The sequence below is a fragment of the Salvelinus fontinalis genome, unplaced genomic scaffold (genome assembly GCF_029448725.1).
Source record: "Salvelinus fontinalis isolate EN_2023a unplaced genomic scaffold, ASM2944872v1 scaffold_1536, whole genome shotgun sequence".
In the NCBI taxonomy this organism is placed as follows: domain Eukaryota; kingdom Metazoa; phylum Chordata; class Actinopteri; order Salmoniformes; family Salmonidae; genus Salvelinus; species Salvelinus fontinalis.
This window is the reverse complement of record NW_026601745.1, coordinates 15,968-36,576: the sequence shown is the minus strand read 5'-3', so window position 1 is coordinate 36,576 and position 20,609 is coordinate 15,968. Positions and strand designations below refer to the sequence as shown.

At 43.6% G+C, this 20,609-nt stretch overlaps 1 protein-coding gene across 1 annotated transcript; it reads left to right on the top strand.

Annotated features, from left to right (window-relative positions):
• The first annotated feature begins 5,076 nt into the window (after positions 1 to 5,076).
• Positions 5,077 to 19,604, top strand: LOC129849558 (zinc finger protein ZFP2-like). Its single transcript, XM_055916388.1, has 2 exons — positions 5,077 to 5,698; positions 17,877 to 19,604. Exons 1-2 carry the CDS (start codon positions 5,332 to 5,334, stop codon positions 19,019 to 19,021), a joined length of 1,512 nt encoding a protein of 503 aa, XP_055772363.1. The 5' UTR covers positions 5,077 to 5,331; the 3' UTR covers positions 19,022 to 19,604.
• The last annotated feature ends 1,005 nt before the right edge of the window (positions 19,605 to 20,609 follow it).

Genomic DNA, 20,609 nt, shown 5'->3' with positions numbered 1-20,609 from the left:
GTTAGGATAACCACTTTATTTTAATAATGTGAAACGTCAGAATAATAGTAGAGAGAATGATTTATTTCAGCATTTATTTCTTTCATCACATTCCCAGTGGGTCAGAAGTCTGCATACACTGAATTAGTATTTGGTAGCATTCCCTTTAAATTGTTTAACTTGGGTCAAACATTTCGGTAGCCTTCCAGAAGCTTCCAGAAGCTTCCCACAAAATGTTGGGTGAATTTTGGCCCATTCCTCCTGACAGAGCTTGTGTAACTGAGTCAGGTTTGTAGGCCTCCTCGCTCGCACACGCGTTTTCAGTTCTGCCCACAAATGTTCTATAGGATTGAGGTCAGGGCTTTGTGATGGCCACTCCAATACCCTGACTGTGTTGTCCTTAAGCCATTTTGCCACAACTTTGGAAGTATGCTTGGGGTCATTGTCCATTTGGAAGACCCATTTGCGACCAAGCTTTAACTTCCTGACTGATGTATTGAGATGTTGCTTCAATATATCCACATCATTTTAATTCCTCATGATGCCATCTATTTTATGAAGTGCACCAGTCCCTCCTGCAGCAAAGCACCCCCACAACATGATGCTGCCACCCCCGTGTTCACGGTTGGGATGGTGTTCTTCGACTTGCAAGCCTCCCCCTTTTTCCTCCAAACATAACGATGGTCATTATGGCCAAATAGTTCTACTGTTGTTTCATGAGCCCAGAGGACATTTCTCCAAAAAGTACGATCTTTGCCCCCATGTGCAGTTGCAAACCGTAGTCTGGCTTTTTTATGGTGTTTTGGAGCAGTGGCTTCTTCCTTGCTGAGCAGCCTTCCAGGTTATGTCGATATAGGACTCGTTTTACTATAGATACTTTTGTACCTGTTTCCTCCAGCATATTCACAAGGTCCTTTGCTGTTGTTCTGGGATTGATTTGCACTTTTCGCACCAAAGTACGTTTCATCTCTAGGAGACAGAATGTGTCTCCTTCCTGAGCGGTATGACGGCTGCGTGGTCCTATGGTGTTTATACTTGCGTACTATTGTTTGTACAGATGAACGTGGTACCTTCAGGCATTTAGAAATTGCTCCCAAGGATGAACCAGACTTGTGAAGGTAAAAACAAAAAAAAATCTGAGTTCATGGCGGATTATTTTTGATTTTCCAATGATTTCATGCAAAGAGGCACTGAGTTTGAAGGTAGGCCTTGAAATACATCCACAGGTACACCTCCAATTGACTCAAATTATGTAAATAATCCTATCAGAAGCTTCTAAAGCCATGACATCATTTTCTAAGCTGTTTAAAGGCACAGTCAACTTAGTGTATGTAAACTTCTGACCCACTGGAATTGTGATACAGTGAATTATAAGTTAAATAATCTGTCTGTGAACAATTGTTGGAAAAATTATGTGTGGAAAAATGTGTGGAGTGGTTGAAAATCGAGTTTTAATGACTCCAACCTAAGTGTATGTAAACTTCCGACTTCAGTGGAGGATAAAAATACATGTATGCCTCTGGATGTGTTGCTAGCTATCTAGCCGATCTGTGAATGGACCCAAAGTTTGGTATACATATTAGTTCAGAACCTAGCTATGAACCTCAGCTATCATAGCCAGTTCTATCAACTTCAAAACAGTCTGAATTACATTAATGAAGCCTATGGATTGAGTAGAATATAATATAACTTTTGTGCCAAGGATGCAAGTCGTAGCCTTGGATTCTCAAATGACTGCCTCGCCTGGTTCACCAACTACTTCTCAGATAGAGTTCAGTGTGCCAAATTGGAGGGCCTGTTGTTCGGACCTCTGGCAGTCTCTATGTGGTGCCACAGGGTTCAATTCTCGGGCCAACTCTTTACTCTGTGTATATCAATGATTTCGCTCTTGCTGCTGGTGATTCTATGATCCACCTATATGCAGACGACACAATTCTGTATACATCTGGCCCTTCTTTGGACACTGTGTTAACAAACCTCCAAACGAGCTTCAATGCCATACAACACTTCTTCCGTGGCCTCCATCTGCTTTTAAATGCTAGTAAAACTAAGTGCATGCTCTCCAAACGATTGCTGCCCGCACCCTCCCGCCCGACTAGCATCACTACTCTGGACGGTTCTGACTTAGAATATGTGGACAACTACAAATACCTAGGTGTCTGGTTAGACTGTAAACTCTCCTTCCAGACTCACATTAAGCATCTCCAATCCAAAATTAAATCTAGAATCGGCTTCCTATTTCGCAACAAAGCCTCATTCACTCATGCTGCCAAACATACCCTCGTACATATTTGTTGCCATACTCACTGACTCCAGGTTGTCTATAAGTCTTTGCTAGGTAAAGCCCCGCCTTATCTCAGCTCACTGGTCACCATAGCAACATCCACCCGTAGCACATGCTCCAGCAGGTATATTTCACTTGTCATCCCCAAAGCCAACACCTGCTTTGGCCACCTTTCCTTACAGTTCTTTGCTGCTAATGTCAGAGCAGCTTACTGATCACTGTACCTGTACACAGCCAATCTGTAAATAGCACACCCAACTACCTCATCCCCATATTGTTACTTATCCTCTTGCCCCATATTGTTATTTTTTTTTTTCTCTTTTGCACCCCAGTATCTCTACTTGCACATCATCATCTGCACATCTATCACCCCAGTGTTAATGCCAAATTGTAATTATTTTTGCCACTATGGCCTATTTATTGCCTGACCTCCCTAATCTTACTACATTTGCACACACAGTACATAGATTTTCGTTTGTGTTACTGACTGTATGTTTGTTTATCCCATGTGTAACTCTGTGCTGTTGTTTTTGTCGCACTGCTTGTTCTCACCTGGCCTACCTAGTTAAATAAAGGTGAAATATACACTGCTCAAAAAAATAAAGGGAACACTTAAACAACACAATGTAACTCCAAGTCAATCACACTTCTATGAAATCAAACTGTCCACTTAGGAAGCAACACTGATTGACAATAAATTTCACATGCTGTTGTGCAAATGGAATAGACAAAAGGTGGAAATTATAGGCAATTAGCAAGACACACCCAAAAAAGGAGTGATTCTGCAGGTGGTGACCACAGACCACTCTCAGTTCCTATGCTTCCTGGCTGATGTTTTGGTCACTTTTGAATGCTGGCGGTGCTCTCACTCTAGTGGTAGCATGAGACAGAGTCTACAACCCACACAAGTGGCTCAGGTAGTGCAGTTCATCCAGGATGGCACATCAATGCGAGCTGTGGCAAAAAGGTTTGCTGTGTCTGTCAGCGTAGTGTCCAGAGCATGGAGGCGCTACCAGGAGACAGGCCAGTACATCAGGAGACATGGAGGAGGCCGTAGGAGGGCAACAACCCAGCAGCAGGACCGCTACCTCCGCCTTTGTGCAAGGAGGTGCACTGCCAGCGCCCTGCAAAATGACCTGCAGCAGGCCACAAATGTACACGAAACATAGCCCTTATTTTAAGTGTTTCTAAAATCCCATATGGGGAAAAATGATTGGAACCATTTCCCTGTTTGACCGCTAGGTTTTATGGGTATTATGACACCTCCACTGTGCAATGCTGTTTTGCTCGCTTGTTTCAGCAGAAAGGAAGAGGCAAAAACGAGAGGGCTCACTTGCCAAAACCTGTCCTGAAAAAGCCCAGTGCGTTTCTATGGGCATAATATGCATTACTAAGCTTGTCGTCTGCATACAAGCTTTAGGGACAACGACTCACATTGTTATGGCGGAGACATGAGCATCTCGTCATTATATACAGATCTCTGGTTTCAGCCTCTTCTGAATTGGAAAGGAAAGTTGGTGGTGCACTGTTCAGATGCTGGCTTTCTCACGCCCTGATCTGTTTCACCTGTCTTTGTGATTGTCTCCATCCACCTCCAGGTGTCACCTGTTTTCCCCATTTAATCCCTGGGTATTTATACCTGTGTTTTCTGTCTGTCTGTCAGTTTGTCTTCTCTTATCAAGTCAACCAGTGTGGTTTTGCAGTGCTCCTGCTTTTTCCTCATCACTGTTTTGCTAGTCCTCCCAGTTTTGACCCTTGCCTGCCTTGACTCTGAACCCGCCTGCCTACCCATTCTGCCTGCCCTGACTTCGAGCCTGCCTGCCTGACCAACCATACAGCCTGACCTCGAGCCAGCCTGCCTGCCAACCCATTCTGCCTGCCTGACCAACCATACAGCCTGCCCTGACCATACAGCCTGACCTCGAGCCAGCCTGCCTGCCTACCCATTCTGCCTGCCCTGACCTCTAGCCTGCCTGCCACTCTGTACCTCCTGGACTCTGACCTTGATTATGATCCTTTGTCTGTCCACGACCATTTTCTTGCCTGCCCCTTGGATTATAATAAATATCACAGACTGGAACCATCTGCCTCCCGTGTCTGCATCTGGGTCTCGCCCTGTGCCCTTATTGGCTTCCCCTAAAATAAATAGACTTTTTGCCAAAATTACATAATTACTCCTGTCTAAGTAAAATTATTCAAAATACTTAAATAGGTGTGGATTGTTTCAAACCACAAGTGTATAGGTCTTTGCTATTGGGGAAGCCAGCAGTTTGGGAGAAAGTGTAGAAACAGGTCTAGCTGTTTACTGGGGCCCCTCCTGTTCAGCCTCTACTGTAATGATCTGCCTTCTGTCTGTACTGGGTCTGAAGTTCAAATGTATGCAGATGATACAGTGATATATGTGCATGCAAAGAGCAAACAACAAGCTGCACAAGAACTCACAGCAGAAATTGTCCATGTTACAAAGTGGCTCAGTGACTCATGTTTGCATCTCCTATAATGTTCTATACATACGGAATTGTTTGATTGCAGAGGCACCAAAACTGTACTTCAATGCTATGATACTGCTATGCCCCCCCCCCCCTCCTTCTTTTTTCCACACGTGCCGCCCCTTGACTAGTTGGGCCCAAGCTTGCTGTACAACATTTCAACTCATTCAGTCTGTCCATAAACAAACTATTTTGTGAAATACATGTACCCATGTCGTGTATTCAAGTTCGTAAACGGCAATAAAACTTTTCGCTCAACTGCGTTACCCACTCCAGTCAATAGAGGGCGATGTGCGACTTGCATGCGAAGATGTTGGTGTGACGTATAATCTAGTGGACGGGACGCTTCTTCAACAACACAGCTAGTCAAACCTCTTCGGTAGCTTGCAAGCCAACATAGCCGAAACTTTACAGTTCTTTATAAACTTTCTGTGTATATTAGCCTCTGTGTTTTAAGCAAACTTATGTTGTATAGCTAGTTGCCGCATTTAATTTCATTTTACGTTGTTAGTAGTCAGCTAGCTGGCTTGCTAAATTAGCGCAGCACTATTGCTAACTAGCTAGCTAACATCCCCGACCATGAGCTCCCTAAACTACTCCTCCCCTGCTAAAGAAGAGGGGGTCAGATGGACGGAGAAAGAAACTCTCGTGAAAGAGGAGAAGGAAGAGGAGGCTGTTACAGTGAAACAAGTAGAGGGTGAGGCTGTTACAGTGAAACAAGTAGAGGGTGAGGCTGTTACAGTGAAACAAGTAGAGGGTGAGGCTGTTACAGTGAAACAAGTAGAGGATGAGGCTGTTACAGTGAAAAAAGAGGAAGAAGCTTTCAGAGTGAAAGAAGAGGATGTTACTGCGGAAGAAGAAAAGGAAGAGGACATGTTTGGAGTGAAGGAGGAGGGGGAGATTACTGTCACATTGGAGGAGGAGACAGGAGATCTGAATAACACCAGTGAGAATTGTCTTAAAAACAGAGGCACAGCCTCCGCTGTTGATGAATCAATGTGTGGTTTTTAAGGTGCGTTCTACTGAAGTTCTACACTTGGATATGTTGGTCTGTACTGTAGGAATCATTAAAGCTACAAAGAATGGAGGCCACCAACAGAACGTTAGTAATGGATAAAATGCTTCCTATATCTCTACATGCAGTGATTCGTTCAGTTTAAATACTCAACATCCCATAGACTCAGTAAGTCCCAAATAAAATGTCGCTTTTCTTCTGGTTTAATATATCTCGAAATTTATTTCCCGGTTGGGTCACATCCAATTGATAAAACTGAAGGTTTTATGAATTTTAAGTACAGAAGCTTTGTTTACAAATTGTAGGTCAGATTTCTCAAGGTAATTATGACGCCAAAGGCCTATTGATAGAACGTGCACGAGAGAAGCTATCTTTCTGATCCATCCACGACTAGGGCAACACATCAACAATACATAGGCCTATAACTAACTACATCCCCCTCATTGCAAACGAGACTCGTTTATAAATGAGAGTTGAGTGATACAAAAAAAAGCAGAGAAATCTTTTCTTCTTCAGTGGGGTTTATCGGCGTTATGGTGCATTACCGCCACCTACTGTACTGGAGTGTGGGCCAAAGACAGGGAGAAACTAAATCCTACCTGCCAGCCCCATTGATCTTTTAAAAAAAAGATAACAAAATATTTGAGACTATATCTCATGACGTTCACCTCCAATATACTATTTAAACTAATTTCCTGTATCCCCTTTCCCCTCACAATAGATCTCAGCCTCTCTCTTTCCCTCTGATACTGCCCACACTGTATCAATACATGCCCCACGTTCTCTGTTTCCCTCTGATACTGCCCACACTGTATCAATACATGCCCCACGTTCTCTGTTTCCCTCTGATACTGCCCACACTGTATCAATACATGCCCCACGTTCTCTGTTTCCCTCTGATACTGCCCACACTGTATCAATACATGCCCCACGGTCTCTATTTCCCTCTGATACTGCCCACACTGTATCAATACATGCTCCACGGTCTCTGTTTCCCTCTGATACTGCCCACACTGTATAAATACATGCTCACATGGTCTCTGTTTCCCTCTGATACTGCCCACACTGTATCAATACATGCTCACATGGTCTCTGTTTCCCTCTGATACTGCCCACACTGTATCAATACATGCCCCACGGTCTCTGTTTCCCTCTGATACTGCCCACACTGTATCAATACATGCTCCACGGTCTCTGTTTCCCTCTGATATTTTTATTTTTATTTTATTTCACCTTTATTTAACCAGGTAGGCAAATTGAGAACACGTTCTCATTTACAATTGCGACCTGGCCAAGATAAAGCAAAGCAGTTCGACACATACAACAACACATAGTTACACATGGAGTAAAACAAACATACAGTCAATAATACAGTGAAAAATAAGTCTATATACAATATGAGCAAGTGAGGTGAGATAAGGGAGGTGAAGGCAAACAAAATATATATATAAATAAATAAAAATATAAAAAGGCCATGGTGGCGAAGTAAATACAATATAGCAAGTAAAAAAAAAAGTAAAAAAAGTAGAGATAGTAGAGATAGAAAAAAGTAGAGATAGAAATAATGGGGTGCAAAGGAGCAAAATAAATAAATAAATACAGTAGGTAAAGAGGTAGTTGTTTGGGCTAAATTATAGATGGGCTATGTACAGGTGCAGTAATCTATGAGCTGCTCTGACAGCTGGTGCTTAAAGCTAGTGAGGGAGATAAGTGTTTCCAGTTTCAGAGATTTTTGTAGTTCTTTCCAGTCATTGGCAGCAGAGAACTGGAAGGAGAGGCGGCCAAAGGAAGAATTGGTTTTGGGGGTGACCAGAGAGATATACCTGCTGGAGCGCGTGCTACAGGTAGGTGCTGCTATGGTGACCAGCGAGCTGAGATAAGGGGGGACTTTACCTAGCAGGGTCTTGTAGATGACCTGGAGCCAGTGGGTTTGACGACGAGTATGAAGCGAGGGCCAGCCAACGAGAGTGTACAGGTCGCAATGGTGGGTAGTATATGGGGCTTTGGTGACAAAACGGATGGCACTGTGATAGACTGCATCCAATTTATTGAGTAGGGTTTTGGAGGCTATTTTGTAAATGACATCACCGAAGTCGAGGATTGGTATGATGGTCAGTTTTACAAGGGTATGTTTGGCAGCATGAGTGAAGGATGCTTTGTTGCGGAATAGGAAGCCAATTCTAGATTTAACTTTGGATTGGAGATGTTTGATGTGAGTCTGGAAGGAGAGTTTACAGTCTAACCAGACACCTAGGTATTTGTAGTTGTCCACATATTCTAAGTCAGAGCCGTCCAGAGTAGTGATGTTGGACAGGCGGGCAGGTGCAGGCAGCGATCGGTTGAAGAGCATGCATTTAGTTTTACTTGTATTTAAGAGCAAATGGAGGCCACGGAAGGAGAGTTGTATGGCATTGAAGCTCGCCTGGAGGGTTGTTAACACAGTGTCAAAAGAAGGGCCAGAAGTATACAGAATAGTGTCGTCTGCGTAGAGATGGATCAGAGAATCACCAGCAGCAAGAGCGACATCATTGATGTATACAGAGAAGAGAGTCGGTCCAAGAATTGAACCCTGTGGCACCCCCATAGAGACTGCCAGAGGCCCGGACAACAGACCCTCCGATTTGACACACTGAACTCGATCAGAGAAGTAGATGGTGAACCAGGCGAGGCAATCATTAGAGAAACCAAGGCTGTCGAGTCTGCCGATGAGGATGTGGTGATTGACAGAGTCAAAAGCCTTGGCCAGGTCAATGAATACGGCTGCACAGTATTGTTTCCTATCGATGGCGGTTAAGATATCGTTTATGACCTTGAGCGTGGCTGAGGTGCACCCATGGCCAGCTCTGAAACCAGATTGCATAGTGGAGAAGGTATGGTGGGATTCGAAATGGTCGGTAATCTGTTTGTTGACTTGGCTTTCGAAGACCTTAGAAAGGCAGGGTAGGATAGATATAGGTCTGTAGCTGTTAGGGTCAAGAGTGTCCCCCCCTTTGAAGAGGGGGATAAACGCAGCTGCTTTCCAATCTTTGGGAATCTCAGACGACACGAAAGAGAGGTTGAAAAGGCTAGTAATAGGGGTGGCAACAATTTCAGCAGATAGTTTTAGAAAGAAAGGGTCCAGATTATCTAGCCCGGCTGATTTGTAGGGGTCCAGATTTTGCAGCTCTTTCAGAACATCAGCTGACTGTATTTGGGAGAAAGAGAAATGGGGAAGGCTTGGGCGAGTAGCAGAGGGGAGGGCAGTGCTGTTGACCGGGGTAGGGGCAGCCAGGTGGAAAGCATGGCCAGCCGTAGAAAAATGCTTATTGAAATTCTCAATTATAGTGGATTTGTCGGTGGTGACAGTGTTTCCTATCTTCAGTGCAGTTGGAAGCTGGGAGGAGGTGTTCTTATTCTCCATGGACTTTACAGTGTCCCAGAACTTTTTTGAATTTGTGTTGCAGGAAGCAAATTTCTGCTTGAAAAAGCTAGCCTTGGCTTTTCTAACTGCCTGTGTATATTGGTTTCTAGCTTCCCTGAAAAGTTGCATATCACAGGGGCTGTTCGATGCTAATGCAGAACGCCATAGGATGTTTTTCTGTTGGTTAAGGGCAGTCAGGTCAGGAGAGAACCAAGGGCTATATCTGTTCCTGGTTCTAAATTTCTTGAATGGGGCATGCTTATTCAAGATGGTGAGGAAGGCATTTTTAAAAAATATCCAGGCATCCTCTACTGACGGGATGAGATCAATATCCTTCCAGGATACCCCGGCCAGGTCGATTAGAAAGGCGTGCTCGCTGAAGTGTTTCAGGGTGCGTTTGACAGTGATGAGTGGAGGTCGTTTGACCGCTGACCCATTACGGGTGCAGGCAATGAGGCAGTGATCGCTGAGATCTTGGTTGAAAACAGCAGAGGTGTATTTGGAGGGCAAGTTGGTTAGGATGATATCTATGAGGGTGCCCGTGTTTACGGAATTGGGGTGGTACCTGGTAGGTTCATTGATAATTTGTGTGAGATTGAGGGCATCAAGCTTAGATTGTAGGATGGCTGGGGTGTTAAGCATGTTCCAATTTAGGTCGCCTAGCAGCACGAGCTCTGAAGATAGATGGGGGGGCAATCAGTTCACATATGGTGTCCAGAGCACAGCTGGGGGCAGAGGGTGGTCTATAGCAGGCGGCAACGGTGAGAGACTTGTTTTTAGAGAGGTGGATTTTTAAAAGTAGAAGTTCAAATTGTTTGGGAACAGACCTGGATAGTAAAACAGAACTCTGCAGGCAATCTTTGCAGTAGATTGCAACACCGCCCCCTTTGGCCGTTCTATCTTGTCTGAAAATCTTGTAGTTGGGGATGAAAATGTCAGAATTTTTGGTGGTCTTTCTAAGCCAGGATTCAGACACGGCTAAAACATCCGGGTTGGCAGAGTGAGCTAAAGCAGTGAACAAAACAAACTTAGGGAGGAGGCTTCTAATGTTAACATGCATGAAACCAAGGCTATTACGGTTACAGAAGTCATCAAAAGAGAGCGCCTGGGGAATAGGAGTGGAGCTAGGTACTGCAGGGCCTGGATTCACCTCTACATCACCAGAGGAACAGAGGAGGAGTAGGATAAGGGTACGGCTAAAAGCTATGAGAATTGGTCGTCTGGAGCATCTAGAACAGAGAGTAAAAGGACGTTTCTGGGGGCGATAAAATAGCTTCAAGGAATAATGTACAGACAAAGGTATGGTAGGATGTGAATACAGTGGAGGTAAACCTAGGTATTGAGTGATGATGAGAGAGATATTGTCTCTAGAAACATCATTGAAACCAGGCGATGTCATCGCATATGTGGGTGGTGGAAATGAAAGGTTGGATATGGTATAGTGAGCAGGGCTAGAGGCCCTACAGTGAAATAAGCCAATAAACACTAACCAGAACAGCAGTGGACAAGGCATATTTACATTAAGGAGAGGCATGCTTAATCGAGTGATCAATAAGGGTCCAGTGAGTAGAGGTTGGTTGGGGTCACGGCGATCCAGACAGCTGGCCGGGTAGATGGCTATCGGTAGCAAGATAGCATAGGATGGAGGTCTATTTTTAGACACCTCGTGCGTTTCCGTCGGTAGATTAGTGGGTTCCGTGTCTTGTAGAGGGGATCAATCCAATTGGCAAAATAGATATAGTGACCCAAGAAAAAAATAAAAAATAATTGTCCGAAATACTTATTAAGATAGCAGCCGATAAGACAGCTAACGATTAGCGGGCCCCAGGTGAGCGTTCAGGTAACGTCGCGACGGAGGTGCCAGTTGGATAACTCCCTCGGGCAGATAACGTCGGCAGTCAATCGTGAAGGCCCGGTGGGGCTCCGTATCTGCAGCAAAAAAAAAAAAACGGGTCCGGATAGGTGACTGTAGCCCAGGAATGGCTGATACTGCCCACACTGTATCAATACATGCCCCACGGTCTCTGTTTCCCTCTGATACTGCCCACACTGTATCAATACATGCTCCACGGTCTCTGTTTCCTGGCAATAATCACACCTTCCTGTTGGATGCTTTCCTATCACTGTCCACATCAGGCTTTTGGCCTTTCTCATTGAAACTACAGCATCCCCCACTACTAAGTGCTTGTTTAGCCGGAACATCAACATCCCCACTACTAAGTGCTTGTTTAGCCAGTATATCAACATCCCCCACTACTAAGTGCTTGTTTAGCCAGTATATCAACATCCCCACTACTAAGTGCTTGTTTAGCCGGTACATCAACATCCCCCACTACTAAGTGCTTGTTTAGCCAGTATATCAACATCCCCCACTACTAAGTGTTTGTTTAGCCGGTACATCAACATCCCCCACTACTAAGTGTTTGTTTAGCCGGTACATCAACATCCCCCACTACTAAGTGCTTGTTTAGCCAGTATATCAACATCCCCAGTACTAAGTGCTTGTTTAGCTGGTACATCAACATCCCCAGTACTAAGTGCTTGTTTAGCCGGTATATCAACATCCCCACTACTAAGTGCTTGTTTAGCCGGTATATCAACATCCCCACTACTAAGTGCTTGTTTAGCTGGTACATCAACATCCCCAGTACTAAGTGCTTGTTTAGCTGGTACATCAACATCCCCCACTACTAAGTGTTTGTTTAGCCGGTACATCAACATCCCCACTACTAAGTGCTTGTTTAGCTGGTACATCAACATCCCCCACTACTAAGTGCTTGTTTAGCCAGTATATCAACATCCCCACTACTAAGTGCTTGTTTAGCCGGTATATCAACATCCCCACTACTAAGTGCTTGTTTAGCCGGTACATCAACATCCCCACTACTAAGGGCTTGTTTAGCCGGTACATCAACATCCCCACTACTAAGTGCTTGTTTAGCCAGTATATCAACATCCCCACTACTAAGTGCTTGTTTAGCCGGTATATCAACATCCCCACTACTAAGTGTTTGTTTAGCCAGTATATCAACATCCCCCACTACTAAGTGTTTGTTTAGCCGGTATATCAACATCCCCCACTACTAAGTGCTTGTTTAGCCAGTATATCAACATCCCCACTACTAAGTGCTTGTTTAGCCAGTATATCAACATCCCCACTACTAAGTGCTTGTTTAGCTGGTACATCAACATCCCCCACTACTAAGTGCTTGTTTAGCCAGTATATCAACATCCCCCACTACTAAGTGTTTGTTTAGCCGGTACATCAACATCCCCCACTACTAAGTGCTTGTTTAGCCAGTATATCAACATCCCCCACTACTAAGTGTTTGTTTAGCCGGTACATCAACATCCCCCACTACTAAGTGTTTGTTTAGCCGGTACATCAACATCCCCCACTACTAAGTGTTTGTTTAGCCAGTACATCAACATCCCCCACTACTTAGTGCTTGTTTAGCCAGTACATCAACTGCCTCGTTCCCCTCCACCCCCCACATGGGCTGGGACCCAAGTAAATTGTATCTGTATACTCATCTGTCTAATCCTGTAATGGGTTTGTAACACCTCCATCAAGCATGTCTTGTCTGCTACGTGACCTAAAGGACTGGAGACTCATCAACACTGCACATGAATCAGAGCAAATAATGACTCTAGCTTCTTTGACTAGAGCAGGGGTGTCAAACTCATTCCACGGAGGGCCTAGTGTCTGCAGGTTTTTGTTTTTTCCTTTCAATAAAGCCCTAGACAACCAGGTGTGGGGAGTTCCTAACTAATTAGTGATGTTAATTCATCAATCAAGTACAAGGGAGGAGCGAAAACCCGCAGACACTCGGCCCCCCGTGGAATGAGTTTGACACCTGTGGACTAGAGGGACAACTGGTGCACTCGGTGGGAAACGACATTATTCTGGTGGGTGTGTAAAGCCCGTTAATTTTTGAGCTATGTGTCGATTTCCAGTGTTATGGACATTACCTTTGCACGTGTAGCATATGGAATGTCATGTGTGAAACGTACAGGGGTGATCCGCTATCAATCAATCAATCAAGTTTATTTTATATAGCCCTTCGTACATCAGCTAATATCTCGAAGTGCTGTACAGAAACCCAGCCTAAAACCCCAAACAGCAAGCAATGCAGGTGTAGAAGCACGGTGGCTAGGAAAAACTCCCTAGAAAGGCCAGAACCTAGGAAGAAACGTAGAGATATATTGAGGAAATGTGGATAGCCACGTTAGCATCCCCCTTGTGTGGGTGCTGGCAAACACGGTAGATTGGCTGTTAATACCTAGCACTATCGAGTAGGGCTGGAATCTGACACGAAGTCGCAGAGATATTTGCAGAATATTGGGCAACCAATCACAGTGCTTAATGGATAGCAACTGTGGTCAAGTCTGACAGCTCAGACAAGCTCACGTTTCAAATGCATGAAAGCCAATGAGAACTATGGCAAAACTTCTCGAAATGTATGTTAGTTTTCTGATTAACAAGCGGTAGTCCGTGTTTTAATTTGATTGTGTATTAAAAACACATTTGGAGATCATTGTGAGCGGTTTTATCCAGTAGTTTAAATGGGGAATGGGGCCTCCCAGGAAAATGTTGTCCAAGGTTACAACAGTACTCAAGGGGTTCAGTGCTTAGCGAAGGGTAAAGTGTTTGTAAGACTTTGGCAACTTTGTATTTATAGGCCTGGTCAACTTTGTATTTATAGGCCTGGTCAACTTTGTATTTATAGGCCTGGTCAACTTTGTTTTTATAGGCCTGGTCAACTTTGTTTTTATAGGCCTGGTCAACTTTGTTTTTATAGGCCTGGTCAACTTTGTTTTTATAGGCCTGGTCAACTTTGTTTTTAAAAGGCCTGGTCAACTTTGTTTTTAAAAGGCCTGGTCAACTTTGTTTTTAAAAGGCCTGGTCAACTTTGTTTTTAAAAGGCCTGGTCAACTTTGTTCTGAAGTTATCGGCTGTCACTGTCAGATAAACTTCTTGATTCTATGTTTAGCGTAGATCTTCTCTGAATAAAGTGAGGCGGAATGGATTTCTTGGCAAAATGCGAGAAGACAGTATTTCTGCTCATAGATTATGAACGTATAAACTACACATTGACACATTCAGCCCAAAGCGGGAAGTTTAAAAAAGACTTACCAGTCGCCAAAGTACCGGAGCATGTCTTTAAGGTTTGGTGTTAAACAGAGAGCACTGGGATTGGACCTGCCATCCTGCATGTCTTTAAGGGTTAAGGTTTGGTGTTAAACAGAGAGCACTGGGATTGGACCTGCCATCCTGCATGTCTTTAAGGTTTGGTGTTAAACAGAGAGCACTGGGATTGGACCTGCCATCCTGCATGTCTTTAAGGTTTGGTGTTAAACAGAGAGCACTGGGATTGGACCTGCCATCCTGCATGTCTTTAAGGGTTAAGGTTTGGTGTTAAACAGAGAGCACTGGGATTGGACCTGCCATCCTGCATGTCTTTAAGGGTTAAGGTTTGGGGTTAAACAGAGAGCACTGGGATTGGACCTGCCATCCTGCATGTCTTTAAGGGTTAAGGTTTGGGGTTAAACAGAGAGCACTGGGATTGGACCTGCCATCCTGCATGTCTTTAAGGGTTAAGGTTTGGTGTTAAACAGAGAGCACTGGGATTGGACCTGCCATCCTGCATGTCTTTAAGGTTTGGTGTTAAACAGAGAGCACTGGGATTGGACCTGCCATCCTGCATGTCTTTAAGGTTTGGTGTTAAACAGAGAGCACTGGGATTGGACCTGCCATCCTGCATGTCTTTAAGGGTTAAGGTTTGGTGTTAAACAGAGAGCACTGGGATTGGACCTGCCATCCTGCATGTCTTTAAGGGTTAAGGTTTGGGGTTAAACAGAGAGCACTGGGATTGGACCTGCCATCCTGCATGTCTTTAAGGGTTAAGGTTTGGGGTTAAACAGAGAGCACTGGGATTGGACCTGCCATCCTGCATGTCTTTAAGGGTTAAGGTTTGGTGTTAAACAGAGAGCACTGGGATTGGACCTGCCATCCTGCATGTCTTTAAGGGTTAAGGTTTGGTGTTAAACAGAGAGCACTGGGATTGAACCTGCCATCCTGCATGTCGTTAAGATGCTTTTGGGAAACCTGGCCCTGGACTAATCACAGATATTTTTATAAACACATTTCTCATCTTTCTATCTAAAAAAACACCACTGCCATGTATGAGAGAGACATTCTCCATGATAATGTGGTCCTGTTACGTCTGGTGGAAACCAATCACTGCATTCCACAGCAAGAACCTCATCGCAACGGTCAAGCTTGGTGGTGGAGACCGTCAGGACGTAGCCTCGTTGTCCTCAGGGGCTCTGTCCTCTGCAGCATATAGCTCGTCCTGTAGGACGGCGTTGGTGTCCGCCACGTGACTGGCTTTCTTTATGTAATCCATGACTGTTAGAAAGGCCCTGCCACATACGCCTCGTGTCCCTCTGAATAACTCCTCGATAAGTCTTCAACATCTCAAATGGCGAGACTGACTACTATCACATGGACAGACTGACTACTATCACATGGACAGACTGACTACTATCACATGGACAGACTGACTAGTATCACATGGACAGACTGACTAGTACCACATGGACAGACTGACTACTATCACACGGACAGACTGACTACTACCACCACACGGACAGACTGACTACTACCACATGGACAGACTGACTACTACCACATGGACAGACTGACTACTACCACATGGACAGACTGACTACTACCACGTGGACAGACTGACTAGTACATTTACGTCATTTAGCAGACGCTCTTATCCAGAGCGACTTACAAATTGGAAAGTTCATACATATTCATCCTGGTCCCCCCGTGGGAATTGAACCCTGGTCCCCCCGTGGGAATTGAACCCACAATCCTGGCGTTGCAAGCGCCATGCTCTACCAACTGAGCCACACGGTCTGTACCACATGGACAGACTGACTACTATCACGTGGACAGACTGACTAGTACCACGTGGACAGACTGACTAGTACCACGTGGACAGACTGACTAGTACCACGTGGACAGACTGAGTACTACCACGTGGACAGACTGACTAGTACCACATGGACAGACTGACTAGTACCACATGGACAGACTGACTAGTACCACATGGACAGACTGACTAGTACCACATGGACAGACTGACTAGTACCACGTGGACAGACTGACTAGTACCACGTGGACAGACTGACTAGTACCACATGGACAGACTACACTCACTTTCCTGTCAGATCTGGACCAGTAAATTTCAGTTGGCGCTGAACCTAGTCTGCCGCTGGTAAATGTACCTGAATGTTGAACCCTGTGTGCGGTGCAGGGTCTATATGTCTACCACTTCGTATAGCTGTTAGCGATGCTAATGTCTTCGGGTAGCCGTTAGCGATGCTAATGTCTTCGGGTAGCCGTATAGCCGTTAGCGATGCTAATGTCTTCGGATAGCCGTTAGCGATGCTAATGTCTTCGGATAGCCGTTAGCGATGCTAATGTCTTCGGGTAGCCGTATAGCCGTTAGCGATGCTAATGTCTTCGGTAGCCGTATAGCCGTTAGCGATGCTAATGTCTTTGGGTAGCCGTATAGCCGTTAGCGATGCTAATGTCTTCGGGTAGCCGTATAGCCGTTAGCGATGGTAATGTCTTCGGGTAGCCGTATAGCCGTTAGCGATGCTAATGTGTTCAGGTAGACATATAGCCGTTAGCGATGCTTATGTCTTCGTAGACGGAAAGACAATTACAAAGTATCCTATCCCTACCTGCCAGAATCGTGATTATTTGCATCAATCCGGTGGCCATTTTGTTTTGAAAACTCCCATCACAACTGTGCTACATAAATACTGCTAGACAATCAAGAGTGTCTGGCTGGTGGCACTAGAATTAAAGGGTAACACACAAAATAATCATATTGCAGATTCTTTCCCCAAAAATAAATGTATTCTGATTAAAGTTGTGGAATTAGAACATTCATTTATGTTTTTCTGTTGAAAAGTGTGATTTTGAGAGGAGAGAACCTGAAGAAAATGGGGGAAATCAGTCCTGGCGTTTTTGTTCTGTGGTCGTGGTATCTCCTTTCTTTGCTGTTACAGTAAATACATCTAAATCAATGTAAGAACACGGGGGAATGCTAATTTAACAGATGGCTAGTCATTATTAGCCTGGTTCTATTATGGGACACAGGCCAGGTCATTACAAATTAGCACATTTAATTGAGGGAAAATGTGGTTGCTATCACTGTTGTGGTTGTCTCCCCTAGCTACCTTAAGATGGATGCACTAACTGAGGGAAACTGTATTTACTATCACTGTTGTGGTTGTCTCACCTAGCTACCTTAAGATGGATGCACTAACTGAGGGAAACTGTATTTACTATCACTGTTGTGGTTGTCTCACCTAGCTACCTTAAGATGGATGCACTAACTGAGGGAAACTGTATTTACTATCACTGTTGTGGTTGTCTCACCTAGCTACCTTAAGATGGATGCACTAACAAGTTGCTCTGAATAGTGACCATACTACTCCCTTAAAGCCACAGTGTAAAATACATGGGTCATGTAAACAATGGAGCACATGCATCACATGCTAAGAGCACTTGACTGTAAGTCTCTCTGGATAAGAGCGTCTGCTAAATGACTAAAATGACAAATGTATGTGGAGATTTCATTCAGGTCTCCCTGTTTTAACCACTCTGTTTGTGTTTGGCAGAAGACCGACCAGACTCAGAGGAACCAGAGACGTCTGATCCAGCGAGACGACACCACTGTTCACAGTGTGGAAAGAGTTTTACCCGTTTAGGGAGCCTTAAAAACCACAAGAGAACACATGCAGAGAAGAAGTCTTACAACTGCTCTCAGTGTGGAAAGAGTTTTAGCTGGTCTGGGCAACTGAAAGAACATGAGAGAATACACACAGGAGTGAAGCCTCACCAGTGCTCCCAATGTGGAAGGAGATTTTTCAAGTCATCACATCTGAACGAGCATAAGAAAATACACACAGGAGAAAAAACGTTCCAATGCTCTCAGTGTGGAAGGACATTTTCCCGATCAGGGGACCTGAAATCTCATGAGAGAACACACACAGGGGAGAAGCCTTATCACTGCTCTCAATGTGGAAAGAGTTTTTCCCGTTTAGGGAACCAAAAAATGCATGAGCGAATACACACAGGAGTGAAGCCTTACCACTGCTCACAGTGTGAAAAGAGTTTTGCGAAGTTAGGGAACCTTAAAATACATAACCGAATACACACAGGAGAAAAACCATTCCAATGCTCTCAGTGTGGAAAGACATTTTCACGATCAGGGGACTTGAAATCACACGAAAAAATACACACAGGGGAAAAGCCTTATCACTGTTCCCATTGTAAAAGTAGTTTTAGCTGGTCAGGGCAACTGAAAGAGCATGAGAGAACACACACAGGAGTGAAGCCTTACCACTGTTCCCAGTGTGGAAAGAGTTTTAGGAGGTTGGGGTCCCTTAAATCACATAAGATGTATACACACACAGGAGAAAAGCCATGCAACTTCTCCCAGTGTGAAAACAATAAGTATTTGTCATTAGGGGACATGAAAAAGCATGAGGGAACACACTCTGTAGAGAAGCCTTTCCAGTGCTCTCAGTGTGGAAAGGGATTTATCCAGTCATCCCATCTGAAAGTGCATAAGAGAATACACACAAGAGAGAAGCCATTCCAATGCTTGCAGTGTGGAAAGAGTTATACCCGGTTAGGGAATTTGAAAACGCATGAGATGACACACACAGGAGAGAAGCCTTTCCAATGTCGTCAGTGTGGAAAGCGTTTTACCTGGTTAGGGAACCTGAAAATGCATAAGGTGACACATAAAGTAGGATAGCCTCACCTCTTTTCCCAGTGTGAAAAGGGTTTTGTTCATTTAAAGGGCTTGGAAAGAGCATGAGAAAGTACATACACAGGAGGAGAAGACATACCACTGCTCTCATTGCCCAAATACATTTTCAGAGGACCTGAAATCACATGAGAGAAAAAAGAGAGGCTGTGTTCTGACTTATTTTTTTGATTAAGAATTTTCGTTTTTGGGGTTTGTGACATGAAATCTAATTGTATATATTAAATCATACTCACAATTAGGCCTACATTTGTTTTTAGTTTTTAAATCTCCAGACATGGTCATATCTCAAATCTGATTCAATCAAATGAAATGTGTATTAGGTTTTCATTATATACATTGATTGAATGGATGCAAATGTGGATGTTAATTTGATGATTTGGATATTTAAAAATGTAAATGAACAAGTATATTAATATTATTCAGATTTCTTTATTCTAACCTTGAAAACCTCTTGAATTAGTTGTTGTGTGTCATTGACTTAATTTGTGTTCTAGTCATCAAGGAATATGAAAATGTGATAGTGTTGTTCTGATGATGACATTGGACATTAAAAACACTCACTACCTCATGAATGTTCCCATCAGTATTATTAAAACACTCACTACCTCAACATCAGTATTATTAAAACACTCACTACCTCATGAATGTTCCCATCAGTATTATTAAAACACTCACTACCTCATGAATGTTCCCATCAGTATTATTAAAACACTCACTACCCCATGAATGTTCCCATCAGTATTATTAAAACACTCACTACCTCATGAATGTTCCCATCAGTATTATTAAAACACTCACTACCTCATGAATGTTCCAATCAGTATTATTAAAAACACTCACTACCTCAACATCAGTATTATTAAAACACTCACTACCTCATGAATGTTCCCATCAGTATTATTAAAACACTCACTACCTCATGAATGTTCCCATCAGTATTATTAAAACACTCACTACCTCATGAATGTTCCCATCAGTATTATTAAAACACTCACTACCTCATGAATGTTCCCATCAGTATTATTAAAACAATCACTACCTCATGAATGTTCCCATCAGTATTATTAAAACACTCACTACCTCAACATCAGTATTATTGAAACACTCACTACCTCATGAATGTTCCCATCAGTATTATTAAAACACTCACTACCTCATGAATGTTCCCATCAGTATTATTAAAACACTCACTACCTCAACATCAGTATTATTAAAACAATCACTACCTCATGAATGTTCCCATCAGTATTATTAAAACACTCACTACCTCAACATCAGTATTATTAAAACAATCACTACCCCATGAATGTTCCCATCAGTATTATTAAAACAATCACTACCTCCTGAATGTTCCCATCAGTATTATTAAAACACTCACTACCTCATGAATGTTCCCATCAGTATTATTAAAACACTCACTACCTCATGAATATTCCCATCAGTATTATTAAAACATTCACTACCTCATGAATGTTCCCATCAGTATTATTAAAACACTCACTACCTCATGAATGTTCCCATCAGTATTATTAAAACACTCACTACATCATGAATGTTCCCATCAGTATTATTA